This window comes from Ranitomeya variabilis, chromosome 4, assembly GCF_051348905.1.
Source record: "Ranitomeya variabilis isolate aRanVar5 chromosome 4, aRanVar5.hap1, whole genome shotgun sequence".
In the NCBI taxonomy this organism is placed as follows: domain Eukaryota; kingdom Metazoa; phylum Chordata; class Amphibia; order Anura; family Dendrobatidae; genus Ranitomeya; species Ranitomeya variabilis.
The window spans coordinates 155728906-155744507 of record NC_135235.1 but is presented as its reverse complement, the minus strand read 5'-3'; the positions used below and the strand labels follow the sequence as shown (position 1 = coordinate 155744507).

Below are 15602 nucleotides of genomic sequence, written 5' to 3'. Positions count from 1 at the left end.
AACTTTCTGTGAAGAAAAAAGTTTTTTTCTTAAACTGCTTTAATGCATGTTTTAGTCCCGCTCTGAAACTTTACAACGCAATCTGCTGCTTATATAATTTTCCAATGCATTATTGCTGTCAGTAGGAAAGAGCCAGACCAGTTTTAGGTTGTACTTAAAAGATGGCGTGAATGGGTAGATGTAATGACACAGGGTGTGTGTTGTGACGGACACAAAGATTGTGTCCAGGGAATGAACGCTTGGGGGAGTAAATGGGGAGACAACAGTAAAATAGTAACATAGTAACATAGATATTAAGGTTGAAGGAAGACTTTAAGTCCATCTAGTTCAACCCATAGCCTAACCTAACATGCTCTAACATGTTGATCCAGAGGACGGCAAAAAAAACCCATGTGACATAGAGTAAGCTCCACATTGGGGAAAAAAATTCCTTCCTGACCCCACATACGGCAATCAGACTAGTTCCCTGGATCAACACCCTAACAAGGAATCTAGTATATATACCCTGTAACATTATACTTTTCAAGAAAGGCATCCAGTCCCCTCTTAAATTTTAGTAATGAATCACTCATTACAACATCATACGGCAGAGAGTTCCATAGTCTCACTGCTCTTACAGTAGAGAATCCGCGTCTGTTATTATGCTTAAACCTTCTTTCCTCCAGACGTAGAGGATGCTCCCTTGTCCCTGTCTGAGGTCTATGATTAAAAAGATCATCAGAAAGGTCTTTGTACTGTCCCCTCATATATTTATACATTAAAATAAGATCAACCTTTAGCCTTCGTTTTTCCAAACTAAACAGCCCCAAGTGTAATAACCTATCTTGGTATTGCAGACCCCCCAGTCCTCTAATAACCTTGGTCACTCTTCTCTGCACCCGCTCTAGTTCAGCTATGTCTTTCTTATACACCGGAAACCAGAACTGCACACAGTATTCTAAGTGTGGTCGAACTAGTGACTTGTATAGAGGTAAAATTATGCTCTCCTCATGAGCATCTATGCCTCTTTTAATGCAGACCATTATTTTATTTGCCTTTGTAGTGCATGACCTTACATTTATCCTCATTAAAGCTCATTTGCCATTTATCAGCCCAAGCTTCTAGTTTACATAAATCATCCTGTAAGATAAAATTATCCTCTACTGTATTGATTACCCTGCAGAGTTTAGTGTCATCTGCAAATATTGAAATTCTGCTCTGTATGCCCCCTACAAGGTCATTAATAAATATGTTAAAAAGAAGAGAGCCCAATACTGACCCATGTGGTACCCCACTGCTAACCGTGACCCAGTCCGAGTGTGCTCCATTAATAACCACCCTTTGTTTCCTATCCCTGAGCCAACTCTCAACCCACTTGCACATATTTTCCCCTATCCCCATTATTCTCATTTTATGTATCAACCTTTTGTGTGGCACGTATCAAAAGCTTTTGAAAAGTCCATATACACTGCGTCCACTGGGTTCCCTTGGTCCAGTCCGGAACTTACCTCTGCATAGAAATTGATCAAATTAGTCAGAAAGGAATGGTCCCTAGTAAACCCATGTTGATATTGTGTCATGAGGTTATTCCTCTTCAGATACTCCAGTATAGCATCTCTTAGAATTCCCTCCAGGATTTTACCCACAGTAGAGGTTAAGCTTCCTGGCTTATAATTTTTTAGTTCAGTTTTTGACCCCTTTTTGAATATTGGCACCACATTTGCTATACGCCGGTCTTTAAAGATTAAAAATAATGGTCTATTAATGACTGTACTTAATTCCTGCAGTACTCGGGGGTGTATCCCATCCGGGCCCGGAGATTTGTCAATTTTAGTGATTTTTAGACGCCACCGTACTTCCTGCTGGGTTAAGCAGGTGACACATAATGGGGAATTTTTGTTATCACTGATCATATTGTCTGCCATGGGATTTTCTTTTGTAAATACTGATGAAAAAAAGTTATTTAGCATATTGGCTTTTTCCTCATCCTCATCCACCATTTCACCCAGACTATTTTTAAGGGGGCCAACACTATCATTTTTTAGTTTCTTACTATTGATGTAGTTAAAGAATATTTTGGGATTATTTTTACTCTCTCTGGCAATGAGTCTCTCTGTCTCAATTTTTGTTGCCTTGATATGCTGCAGAGAGCGAGCTGCATTAAAAGGACCTGAGACATGTAATGATAGGGGGAGTAGCTGGAGAAGGAGCTAAGCTCTGTGCAAGGGAGAGCGAGAGTGGTCAGACAAGCTGGGTACAATAGCCAGAGGGCAATGCAGTATCCAAGGGCACAGACTAAAGAATGGTCAAATACAAGCCAAAGTCAGAAAAGCCAGACAGGAACACACTAACCAAGGGCACAGACAAGGAGAGCAGTCAGAGAGCAAGTCAGAGAAATAGCAGAGGTACAGAATCAGAGGGCAGACAAAAAAAAGAGGGACAAGCCGGATCATACACTAGACAAGCACACGGTAACAAACGGTATACACAGGTATAGCAAGGTCAGCTGCTCAGCCGAGGACAGAACTATCACTGACAAAACCCCCAGAGGAGAGCAGGTTAATATAGCCCTCCCCAAACCAAAAGGAGGCCAGCAAAGTTAACTCCGTACAGCCCAGGATGGGGAAAGGAATTCCCATCCAGAACCATGGCAGGTGACAATTGCTGACTAGTGATGGGCAAACGTGCTCGCATAACGTCTTATCCGAGTATCTTGGGCGTGTTCGTATATTATGGTCGAGTCCCCGTGGCTGCATGATTTTCAGCTGTTAGACAGCCTCACCCCATGCAGGGGTTGCGTAACAAACAGACAATCCACATGTGTTGAGGTTGTCTAAGAGCCGCAAATCATGCAGCCACAAGGACCCGAACATAATATACAAGCACGCCCAGATGTTCGGATAACACTGGAGCATGCTTGGATAAGACATTATCTAAGCATGTTCACATAGATTCCCTTTAAAGGGGATCATGCTATCTTAACCAGTTTAAATTGAGCCACAATGACTTCCTGGGAAAGCCTGTGTCAGACTTGTGTTCACACACAGCAACTAATCTGAGGAGGCAGTGCTCCAAAAGGAACGCAGCCTCCAACAATGATGAGACAAAGTGTTTCTGTGACTACCTCAGACTCCCTGTAAACAGAGAAGCTAAACTATAGTCACAGTTTAAAGCTTTGCTCCAAGTGAGTTAGAAAGCATCCAAGAGCAGACGAAAATAGTTAAACATCCACCATACATGCTGAGAAATATTTTTCTAAGTAGTGTGTTCTGTCCTCACTAAATGAGACAGGCCCAAGTAGCTATCCAGTCAGCTAAACCGCTATACCGGGGTCCAATAAGGAGACTGTGGTTGAGCCTGTGCTTTATTAAACGTATTGGTATATTGATGCGGTGAAACTGTGAACAATGATATACATAGAATCAGTGCATGGTAGGGAACAAATACATACTACACATGATAAACGTTATGCATTACATTTAGAAGGCTAGTAACTGAACTAGGAGTACTGGTTAGGCTAGGCTAATATAGAGCAGGAATTATCTAGAGAAAAACATAAAGACATACCGGCAATGCAATCGCAAGGGGAATGAAGTGTAAGCGTCTTCCCTGGAAGGCAAACTAGAGGAAGTGAATGAAAACTGGAGGGAAATGTGGGCTGAGCTACCATAATGCATTGCAAAGGAGGATCAGACATAAAAAATACATAGCAGAAAAATAGAACAGTCAACATATCTCTGACCGCTAGAGGGAGCCAAAGCACTACAGATAAAGGTATGAATATATCAAGTCCTGTATACTGGCTGAGAAACTGCAAATTATACAAACAGATAATGGAGGTAACAATTTAGATGGCGGAGACAGAACACTCCCCGTCTGACATCAACGGATGTCACTACTCCTTTCTTCCGAAGGCAACAATAGGACCAGTTCAGATACCGGTCTGGAAAATGTCTTAGGTTCATTCCCTTTGGTCATCCTTAGTTCAACTTTGCGGACATTGCCATCCTTGCTGGGGAACGTTGCGGTAACTAGACCAAGTGGCCACTGGTTCCGGTGAATTTGACAGTCCTTCACAAGAACAAGGTCACCTACGTTCAGATTAGGTTTAGTAGATTGCCACTTCGTACGTGGCTGCAGGGTAGACAAATATTGTTTGCGCCACCTGTCCCAGAAAGTATTTGCAAGACTTTGTACCTGTCTCCATTGGTGCTTGTAGAGGTCCTTAGCGTCGAATCCTCCTGGAGGGGCACTGGACAGTCCCGTTTTCTGGGTAAGTAGAGTAGCTGGAGTCAATAGCAAGGGCTCCTCAGGGTCGTTAGGAACTGGAACCAGGGGTCTTGCGTTCATTATAGGTGCAGCTTCTGCCATGAAGGTGATGAGGCTTTCATGGGTGAGCCTCGCTGTTCCTTCTTGAAGAAGAGTGGAGTCAAGAATCCTCCGTACTAGACCAATCATTCGCTCCCAAGATCCTCCCATATGTGAAGAATGAGGTGGGTTGAATGACCATGTGCAACTTTGGTCACTGAGGAACCTCTCAAGAGTCTTATAGTCTAGGTTTGAAGGTATTCCCAATTCTTTTGCTGCACCGACGAAGTTGGTACCTCTGTCTGAGCGTATGTGCTTGATAGGACCACGGATGGCAATAAAGCGTCTTAAGGCATTGATGAAGCTTGACGTGTCGAGGGACTCAATGACCTCTATGTGGACGGCTCTGATTGACATGCAAGTGAACATGACTGCCCAACGTTTACTATTGGCTTGGCCGCCTCTAGTACGACGTGTAACAACTGACCAAGGCCCAAACACATCGAGACCAACACTGGTAAAGGGAGGGTCTGGGCTGAGTCTATCTGCTGGTAGGTCAGCCATCTTTTGCGTTTGAGTCGAACCACGAAGCTTACGGCAGGTAATACATTTGTAGATGACACTACTGATGAGTCTCTTTGCACCAACAATCCACACACCGGCAGACCTGATGGCTCCTTCAGTAAATAGTCTTCCTTGGTGCTTGACCAGATTGTGGTAATGTTGTACGATTAGATAGGCAACATGACATTTTCCGGGAAGTATAAGAGGGAATTTCTCCAGAAACCCCATCTCAGCTTCTTTGAGTCGGCCTCCTACTCTCAGTAGGCCACTGTTGTCGATGAATGGGTCGAGTTTTCTCAATACGCTGCTCACTGGTATTGGAGCTTTGTTGATAAGACATTGGATTTCTGCAAAGTAGGTTTCTCTTTGAACAGTGAGGATGATGTGATTTCTAGAGAACTCTAAGTCGGAGGTAACATAGGTATTTTTACAAAGATGCCAACCTTTACATTTTTCTGTGCCACAAGTTCTGGTGGTCTTGAATGAGCGAGCTATATGAGTCAGGCAGGTAATAGCTCGAGTAAGTGACTTCCAACTTGAGAATCTGTCGAACCTGCAAGATCCAAGCTGGATAACAGAGGTCATTGTATGAAGTGTAGACACCTGAGGGCGGATTTCAGCATCTGAGTCCTCTCCTACTAGTTCAAAGGTGTCTGGAAAACATTCCTCAATGTACAATAGTTTTGGTCCTGACAGCCACGTTGTGCTTCCTAGTCGACTTGCGTCAACTGCTCTAGTTGCATGATCTGCAGGATTCTGGTCTGTGGGTATGTAATGCCACTGCTTTGGATGAACTGATCTCCTGATTCGTAGCACTCTGTTATTGACATAAACATAGAATCGCCTGGTTTCGTTGTGGATATATCCCAGGACTACTTTGCTGTCTGAGTAGAACTTGGCCTGTGTCAGGTCGATATCCATTTCGGATGTGATGAACTCTGCTAACTCAATGGCTAGGACTGCGGCACAAAGCTCTAACCTGGGTATAGTGTGCTCTGGTTGTGGTGCGAGTTTGGCCTTTCCCATAATGAAACCAATGTGGCACTGACCTTTGGAATCTACAGTTCTCAGGTAGGCAACAGCGGCAATTGCTTTGACAGAAGCATCTGCAAATACGTACAGTCTTTGGCTTTGTATTTCAGTAGATGGCACAGGGGCGTATGGTCTTGGCACATTCAGGTTGGAGAGTGCCGCTAACGAGTTCTTCCACTCTTCCCACTGGATCCTCTTATCAGGTGGCAGAGGTGCATCCCAGTCAGATGTTTCCCTAGTTAAGTCTCTTAGTAGGGCCTTGACTTGTATAGTAACAGGAGCTGCAAAACCCAAGGGATCGTACAGACTGTTGATGGTAGACAGGACGCCTCTACGTGTAAAAGGCCTTTCTTCCTGGTTGACCTGAAAGGTGAAAGTTTCTGACTGTAGATTCCAGAGAAGCCCGAGGCTGCGTTGCATTGGTGCGGGGTCTGACCCCAGGTCCAGGTCTCTGAGACCATTACATAGGTCCTGAGAAGGGAACGCTTCCATGAGTTCTTGGCTGTTTGAGGCTATTTTATGAAGCCTAAGGTTCGAGCAGGCAAGCATGTCCTGGGCTCTCCTGAGAAGACTGATGGCAGTCCCATTTGAAGGCATGGCTTTTAGACAGTCGTCGACATAAAAGTCCTTTTCTATGAATCTTCTGACATCTTCTCCGTATTCTGCTTCTCCTTCCTGAGCTGACCTTTTGAGTCCGTAAATGGCGACGGCAGGGGAAGGACTGTTGCCGAAGATGTGCACTCTCATGCGGTACTCTGTGACTTCTTTAGTAGGATCATTGTCTCTGTACCAGAAGAATCTTAGGAAGTTCCTGTCTCTCTCTCTCACAAGGAAACAATGGAACATTTGCTGGATGTCAGCGATGAAGGCAATGGAATCCTTATGGAAGCGCATAAGTACTCCCAGCAGTTTGTTATTGAGGTCTGGTCCTGTTAGTAGAACGTCATTTAGGGAGACATCATTAAATTTGGCACTGGAATCGAACACGACTCTAATCTGGCCTGGTTTCTTAGGGTGGTATACTCCGAACATGGGTAGGAACCAGCATTCTTCAGAGTCTTTGAGAGTGGGAGCTAGTTCTGCGTGACAGTTTTCAAAAATCTTTGACATGAAGGAGAAAAAGTGATCTTTCATCTCTGGTTTCTTTTGCAGATTACGTTTGAGAGAGGAGAAACGTTGTAATGCCTGATTTTTGTTGTTCGGTAGACGTGGTCTGTGGGTTTTGAAGGGAAGAGGTGCGACCCAGCTGTTGGTCTCATCTTTAACGAGTCCCTTGTCCATTACCTCTAAGAACAACTTGTCCTCTACCGACATTGCCACTTGGTTGTCCTGTTTAGTTCTCTGGAAGACTGTGCACCCTAACTGATCCTCATAGCTTCCCGACACTATACTGCTGTCGTGAGTAAAGTCTATTAAATGATTGGGCAGTTGGATGCTGTGTGGCAGTTCCCTGACATGGAACTCATTGTTACAAGGTTGAAACAGAGATGGTCGTCCTTTCTCCAATGTATTTGTCAGCATGCTTGTTACAGAGGATGGGGCGTGCATGCGTCCCAAGCATACGTTGCCAATTATGACCCATCCTAGGTCTAGCCTTTGGGCATAGGGAGCATTGTGGAGTCCATTGATATGACGTCTCACTTTATGAACCTGCAGGATATCTCTCCCCAACAGCAGAATTATCTGGGCCTGATGGTCGAGTTCTGGTATAAGGTGTGCTATTCGTTTTAAGTGAGCGTGATGGATTGCTACATCTGGCGTAGGGATTTCAGATCTGTTGTCTGGGATCTGGTTGCATTCGATGATCGTAGGTAGTGGTAGGCAGAATTGTCCGTCTAATGACTCGATTTGGTAGTCTGTAGCTTTCCTGCCCGCTGTTGTCACAGTACCTGCACATGTCTTTAATGAGTAGGGAGTGCTTGGCCCTTTGATGTTGAATAGGTCAAAGAAAGTTGATCTAGCCAAGGATCGATTACTTTGATCATCCAAGATAGCATACAGTCTCACAGCTTGGTCTCTATGGCCCTTCGGGTATACTCTGACGAGGCATATTTTTGAACAGGACCTACTGTCTATTGTCCCTTTGCAGACCTCGGTACATTGTGAAGTGATCTCTGGCATAGCTGTATCAGTGTTCCTTTCCTCCCTGCCATGCTCACTGTCAGCTGGCGTGTTTTGTGCACTCCATGGAGCTGGGCCAGGGTGTAGAGCAGTGTTATGGTCTGTGGTGCCACATTCTGTGCATTTTACACTGACCTTGCAATCCTTGGCGAGATGAGTTGTGGATGAGCAGCACTTGTAGCAGATACCGTTCTCTTTCAGGAAGCTTCTGCGGTCTGGCATAGATTTTCCTCTGAAGGCTCTGCATTTCAGGAGAGGATGAGGCTTCTGATGAAGTGGGCACTGCTTGTCAGGGTCCTGCACCTTTGTCTCTGATTGGGAGCAGCCAGCAGACCTGTAATTAGAACCTGGAGAAGAAACATAAGTCTTGTGTACTGCCACAGATGTTCTGCGTGGATTTGCAGGTGGTGACGGTGTGGCATATGGCATTGCAAAGTCAAAGCTAGGATCGTTTCTAATTCTCGCTTGTTGGTGTATAAAGTCTACAAAAACGGAGAAGGGAGGAAATGGAACACTGTGTTTGTATTTGTACGTGGAACCATGTGTGAGCCACCTCTCCTGTAGATTGTAGGGCAACTTCTGGACTATAGGGTTAACACCTCTGGCTGTGTCGAGAAATGCAAGTCCCTGTAGGTCGTCCTCGTATTTGGCAACTTGGACTTCCTTTAGTAGGTCGCTTAGCTCTCTAAGTTTCTGGAGACCTTTGTTAGAAATTTTAGGAAAGTCAGCGATTCTTTTGAACAAGGCTCTTTCTATTACTTCTGCTGAGCCGTACCACTCATCCAGCCTCTTCCAGATCTCTTTGAGGCCGGTCTCAGGGCGGTTTATATTAATGTCTCTGATCCTTACTGCGTGTTTGACTGACTCTCCTCCCAGGTATTTGACTAACAGGTCTATCTCTTCCCTGTGTTGTAGCCCCAAGTCTCTAATGACATTTTGGAAGGAAGCTTTCCAAGCTCTGTAACCTTCAGCTTGGTCAGTGAATTTCATGAGTCCCTTGGCAACCAGTTCACGTCGTGTGAAGAACTTGGCAAATTCTGTTGTGAACCGGTTGTCGGTGGAGTACACTGGTGATGGATCGCCCTGATAGTGATGTGAGGTGCGTTCATACCTGTTAGTGTCCTCAGGGTGGCGCCAGCCGGTGTCGTATTGCTTCGGTCTGACGTACGGTGTGTCAGCAGGGTGATCCACGTTGGTTACCTGGGGAGGGGCAAGGTAGTCATTAGCAGAGTTGTTTTGTCTCACGTTTTCGAGTTTGTTTCTGTCCTGGAGCTGAGCCTCGTGGTGACTCTCGCTCACTTCGCTGGAGACGTCGTATTCTCGTTCTGGTGCTGGTTCAGGGTTATAGTTTGGATCAGGAAGTTCATTAACATACTGAGATGTGCGTTGTGGTGTGTCTTGTAGTGGAAACTCCAGACTTGACGTACTGCTTTGGCTATGCAGCTTGGGGCTTTGCGCGGCTTCTAGCGATTCCGCTTCAGCGAGGGCTGCGGCAGCTTCCCTTTTTGCTGCTAGGCTTTCTAAGGCGGCATCCACACGTGCCTTCTCTAACTGTGTCCTTCTCTCTTCATCATCTAGGCGTGCTTTTTCTAATTTAAGTTTCATCTCTTGATCAGCAAAGCTTGCTCGCATTTTGGCGGCATCGGCATTTGCGCGGGCAATGGCGACCGCGCTGCTGATGGATGTTGTCTTTGAGGAAACGGAAGTAACAGATCTTGTTCTATGCGATTTGTGAGACATGGTGTCTTGGGAAAGTGCTTGGCTGTGCAGAGATTGCTGTAGCTGTATTTAGTCTCTGAGTAGCCGGTGACTTGAATCCCACTAGTTGGATGGCTGCCGTTTCACTGTTCTGTCCTCATTAAATGAGACAGGCCCAAGTAGCTATCCAGTCAGCTAAACCGCTATACCGGGGTCCAATAAGGAGACTGTGGTTGAGCCTGTGCTTTATTAAACGTATTGGTATATTGATGCGGTGAAACTGTGAACAATGATATACATAGAATCAGTGCATGGTAGGGAACAAATACATACTACACATGATAAACGTTATGCATTACATTTAGAAGGCTAGTAACTGAACTAGGAGTACTGGTTAGGCTAGGCTAATATAGAGCAGGAATTATCTAGAGAAAAACATAAAGACATACCGGCAATGCAATCGCAAGGGGAATGAAGTGTAAGCGTCTTCCCTGGAAGGCAAACTAGAGGAAGTGAATGAAAACTGGAGGGAAATGTGGGCTGAGCTACCATAATGCATTGCAAAGGAGGATCAGACATAAAAAATACATAGCAGAAAAATAGAACAGTCAACATATCTCTGACCGCTAGAGGGAGCCAAAGCACTACAGATAAAGGTATGAATATATCAAGTCCTGTATACTGGCTGAGAAACTGCAAATTATACAAACAGATAATGGAGGTAACAATTTAGATGGCGGAGACAGAACATAGTGACTGAACAGTATCTGGTTTAAAAAATAAAAATGTATATAAATCAACTTTCTAAAAAAAAAAAACAACTAAAAGTGTATAGTAGCTAAAGTAGATAAATGTCTTGTGTTGGAGCATATAACCCATATTTGCATCTGTCTTTTGCAGGATAGTGAAGAATCTTGATTTCACAGTCTATAGATTTAAAGGTTATGGAAAAGAGTTTATAAAAAAGCAGAAGATGAGTCCAGACGCTTTTATTCAGGTATCTCTACAGCTGGCATTTTATAGGTGAGCAATCAAGCATCTGTAAATATCTAACATTTTACAATATGAAGTGTTTCCTAAAAGGGAAACTAGTATGTGTGTCAAAAATCACTATTAGGTCACGTTAACATATTCTGTATTTGGTCAGTATTTTACATCAGTATTTGTAAGCCAAAACCAGGAGTGGGTGATAAATGCAAAAATGGTGACGTGTTTCTATTATACTTTTCCTCTGATTCTTCCACTCCTGGTTTTGGCTTACAAATACTGACTGACTGCCCGCTCAGCAGTGCATCAGTACAGAGCCAGCTGTCAGTCAGTGCCGGGGCACAGTTACAGACGCCACTATGTACCGAGCGGGACTGAAGCTGGAGGCTGCTGGAAGGAATAAAGTTCATATCCTACTGGTAGCCGGGCTTTCAGCGCAGCAGCCGCACAGGTTCAGAAGGCTATGAACCTTCAGATTAACCCCATATCTGCAGATTAATAGCATTTTTTCACATGACAGTTTCCCTTTAAAGAAAACATACCCTACTGTAAATTATAATTCTGTTTAACACCATACAGTCATGGCCAAAAGTTTTGAGAATGACACCAAAATTATATTTTCACATGATCTGCTGCCCTCTGGTTTTTATTAGTGTTTGTCTGATGTTTATATCACATACAGAAATATAATTGCAATCATATTATGAGTACCAATAGGTTATATTGAGAGTTAGAATGAGTTAATGCAGCAAGTCAATATTTGCAGTGTTGACCCTTCTTCTTCAAGACCTCTGCAATTCTCCCTGGCATGCTCTCAATCAACTTCTGGACCAAATCCTGACTGATAGCAGTACATTCTTGCATAATCAATGCTTGCATTTTGCCTGAATTTGTTGGTTTTTGTTTGTCCACCCGTCTCTTGATGATTGACCAAAAGTTCTCAATGGGATTAAGATCTGGGGAGTTTCCAGGCCATGGACCCAAAATCTCTATGTTTTGTTCCATGAGCCATTTCCCTTTGCTTTATGGCAAGGTGCTCCATCATGCTGGAAAAGGCATTGTTGGGCGCCAAACTGCTCTTGGACGGTTGGGAGAAGTTGCTCTTGGAGGACATTCTGGTACCATTCTTTATTCATGGCTGTGTTTTTAGGCAAGACTGTGAGTGAGCTGATTCCCTTGGCTGAGAAGCAACCCCACACATGAATGGTTTCAGGATGCTTTACAGTTGGCATGAGACAAGACTGGTGGTAGCGCTCACCTCTTCTTCTCCGAATAAGCTGTTTTCCAGATGTCCCAAACAATCGAAAAGGGGATTCATCAGAGAAAATGACTTTGCCCCAGTCCTCAGCAGTCCACTCCCAGTACCTTTTGCAGAATATCAGTCGGTCCCTGATGTTTTTTCTGGAGAGAAGTGACTTCTTTGCTGCCCTCCTTGAAACCAGGCCTTGCTCAAAATGTCTCCACCTCACAGTGCGTGCAGAAGCACTCACACCAGCCTGCTGCCATTCCTGAGCAAGCTTGGCACTGCTGGTAATCCGATCCCGCAGCTGAAACAGTTTTAAGATACGGTCCTGGCGCTTGCTGGTCTTTCTTGGGCGCCCTGGAGCCTTTTTGACAACAATGGAAGCTCTCTCCTTGAAGTTCTTTATGATGCGATAGATTGTTGACTGAGGTGCAATCTTTGTAGCTGCGATATTCTTCCCTGTTAGGCCATTTTTGTGCAGTGCAATGATAGCTGCACGTGTTTCTTTAGAGATAACCATGGTTAACTGAAGAGAAACAATGATACCAAGCACCAGCCTCCTTTTAAAGTGTCCAGTGATGTCATTCTTACTTAATCATGACTGATTGATCGCTAGCCCTGTCCTCATCAACACCCACACTTGTGTTAATGGATCAATCACTAAAACGATGTTAGCTGCTCCTTTTAAGGCAGGACTGCAATGATGTTGAAATGTGTTTTGGGGGTTAAAGTTCATTTTCTGGGCAAATATTGACTTTGCAAGTACAGTAATTGCTGTTAAGCTGATCACTCTGACATTCAGGATTATATGCAAATTGCCATTAGAAAAAATGAAGCAGTAGACTTTGGAAAAAATAATATTTGTCTCATTCTCAAAATTTTTGGCCATGACTGTACAAGAGTAACATGGTTGCAGCCTAAACTATTAATACTTTAAGCCAGGAACTTACATTACTATGTCAAACTAACTACAAGTCTATGTATGTATAATGAAAAGTTTGCAGGATTTATAAGAATTCAATTATGCCTAGCTGTTAGATAATTACAGAAATAAATGATGTTGACTCATCGATTATTCATTATTTATACAGAACATACAATGCTAATGATTTTACAGCTAATGTAGTTAAATGGTGGTTAGATGGTCACTGTAAATTCAACAAAACTTTCATTTGATAGCTAATGCAGTTATTGACAATATTGTAAAATACTCTATTTTTCCAAAAATGATGTTTTACCTCCTTAAGAAAAGAGCTCAAAAGTTCCGGGCACTAGGTATCTCCCTTTTGTCTAACAGCAGAAATATAGCAAGTGGGTACTTGTCTCTCACCATTGGCTCTCCTGCTTATCAAACTGCATACAGCAATCGGACAGTGCCAGATTCAATGAATGCTGGAATGTGGGGGAAAGGAAGTTTTAGCACCTATGGTGGTGGCAGAATGCTGATGATTTTAAATCATCTACTACTACTAAGATTGTACATTGTAGGTTTTACAGAAGGTGAATGGGATTAGTTCCTGGACATAATAGACTGGACTGATCACAAAAAGTAGTTAAAGGGGTTGTCCACTTTCAGGAATGTGAATCCCAAAAGCTGGAAAATAGCTAAAATAACAAAGATAGCAGGTATTCACCCTCCTTGAGGCCAGCACTATCTCCCCGCTGCAGCTCTAGTCTCAGTGTTTTGGCTGCAATGGTGACATCATGTCGACAGCGCACTGTCATGTTGACATCTACACTGTAGCCAGTCATTGAGCTCAACAGCAATGCCAAGGTAGGCTGCGCGAGCTGCCCAGTACATTGTTTAGCTACAGCAGTCATGCACACGGTTGACATGATGTCACCACTTCAAGAAACACACTGAGACCAGTGCAGCTAGACCAATGGAGGTTGAGAACCAGTTTTGCTATTTCAGCTATTTTTCAGCACATGTGATCGACTGCCCTGAAAGTGGACAACGCCTTTACTCAATTTGTGAAGAACGAGGGCAGTGAAGCCGTTCTTTTATGTTGGGGGTGAAATGACAGCTATGCTATAAGCATGCACACTTTGAGACTCCAAACAAGGCTCAGTTTCAACAGAACAGGCCTGAAGAGCTCATCCAAGGTATTAGATTGGTATTATCCTGCAGCGATGGGGACATACTCAGATCAGCTGAATGTTGGTTTGGTAGATGCAACACAAACCTATTTAAAGCATTAAATTGATTGTCTCAATAAATATGGTCCTTATTCGTTTCGGACTGCCAAGCGGAACCCCCACTCTATGGGTTAAGGTCTCCACCATGCTATGAGAGCAACATCTATCTGTTCTTTTAGACACGGGCAACCCTTGTAAGACAATTGAATGGCCAGCATGTAGTACTCGATTTTCTCTGCATCAGTTGCTGCGGGAGAAATATCTGGCTGGTTGAGGCTTCCCTGGTGGAATAAGCTGTTTGCTGATGGTGGCAGCGCTATGGAGATTTAGTTTACTGACATTCGACAGTCACTACATTTTTTCTTTAACTTATCCTACTAAAGATCTAATGAGACTAACACCTTTAATTAACAAATTGTTCTCTATGATTGTGTGGTAAAGTAAAAAACGCATTCAAATATATGGGATACATTTTTGAACATGACTAATATCACATTGTATCCACCTACTGTAAATGTCTTAGGGTATGTGTGCATGGTCAGTAATTGGCAGTGCTTTGGATACAGCACATGTCTGCTGCATCCAAAGCGTTGCCGACTTTTGAACACAGGTGATTCCGCATGTGTTCATTGAACCAAGCGGATTCACCGCGTCGAATACATTGTATGGGTGAAATTTATCTTGTGGAGACTGAGCATCTCTGCAAGATAAATAGACATGCTGCAGTCTGGAAAGATGCACGTATGTCCGTCTAGGCAGGTAAGCCGCGGGTGTCGGTGCACGCAGAGTGAACATGGGATTTTTTGAAATCCCATCCACTATGCTGTACCATCTGGATGCTGCAGGTTGAATGCTGCGGAGGTACGCAAAGTCCAACTCGCAGCTTTTACTGACCGTGTGCACCTACCCTCAGAAATGCCTAAGGGAAATAAATATACAGCGTTACATAGACTATTTTTCTCTATGTAGGTGCCACAGACAGCTTGTCCCTACATATGAAAGCGCCTCCACTCGCCGATTTCGAATGGGGAGAGTAGATAACATAAGATCATCCACTTCTGAAGCTTTAGCTTTCGTAAAGGCAATGGTGGATGGTAAAACTACAATACCGGTAAGATCATTTTCTATTTTTATAAGACTTCTTTACAATGAAGAAATGCTGAAAAGGAAACAAAATTTAAAATATATATGAACTTTTTGAATCTGACTCATAGAGAAGGGTACCAAGGAAAGGGCCCATGTTATACATTTTCCAGTGCCATAATAGCCCATAAGAATGTACTTTTAAAAACTTCTTTTTAATTGTTCTTTCATTTACTACATGCAAAATTAAGCATTTTCTTAAATAGTCTCCATGTAAAAATGTCATACCATTTTACTTGTAAGAGAGGTACAGGTGTAGCAATCTCTAAAATGACAGGCATGGCAAGCTACATTGCTATTGTAGTGCACCTAATCAACCATTGGGGTTCATGTACTTTGTATTATTGATGTTACACCACAGAGTTTGTGTATGAATGTTAAACATGTC

The 15602-nt window shown here is 43.5% G+C and overlaps 1 protein-coding gene across 1 annotated transcript in view; it reads left to right on the top strand.

Moving 5' to 3' along the window:
• Window positions 1-15602, top strand: part of CHAT (choline O-acetyltransferase) — a 327907-nt gene that overhangs the window by 234014 nt on the left and 78291 nt on the right. Inside the window, exons 11-12 of the mRNA XM_077259349.1 lie at window positions 10603-10725; window positions 15041-15182. Of these exons, the coding sequence (XP_077115464.1) occupies window positions 10603-10725; window positions 15041-15182 (265 nt within the window). The remainder of the gene's footprint in view (window positions 1-10602; window positions 10726-15040; window positions 15183-15602) is intronic.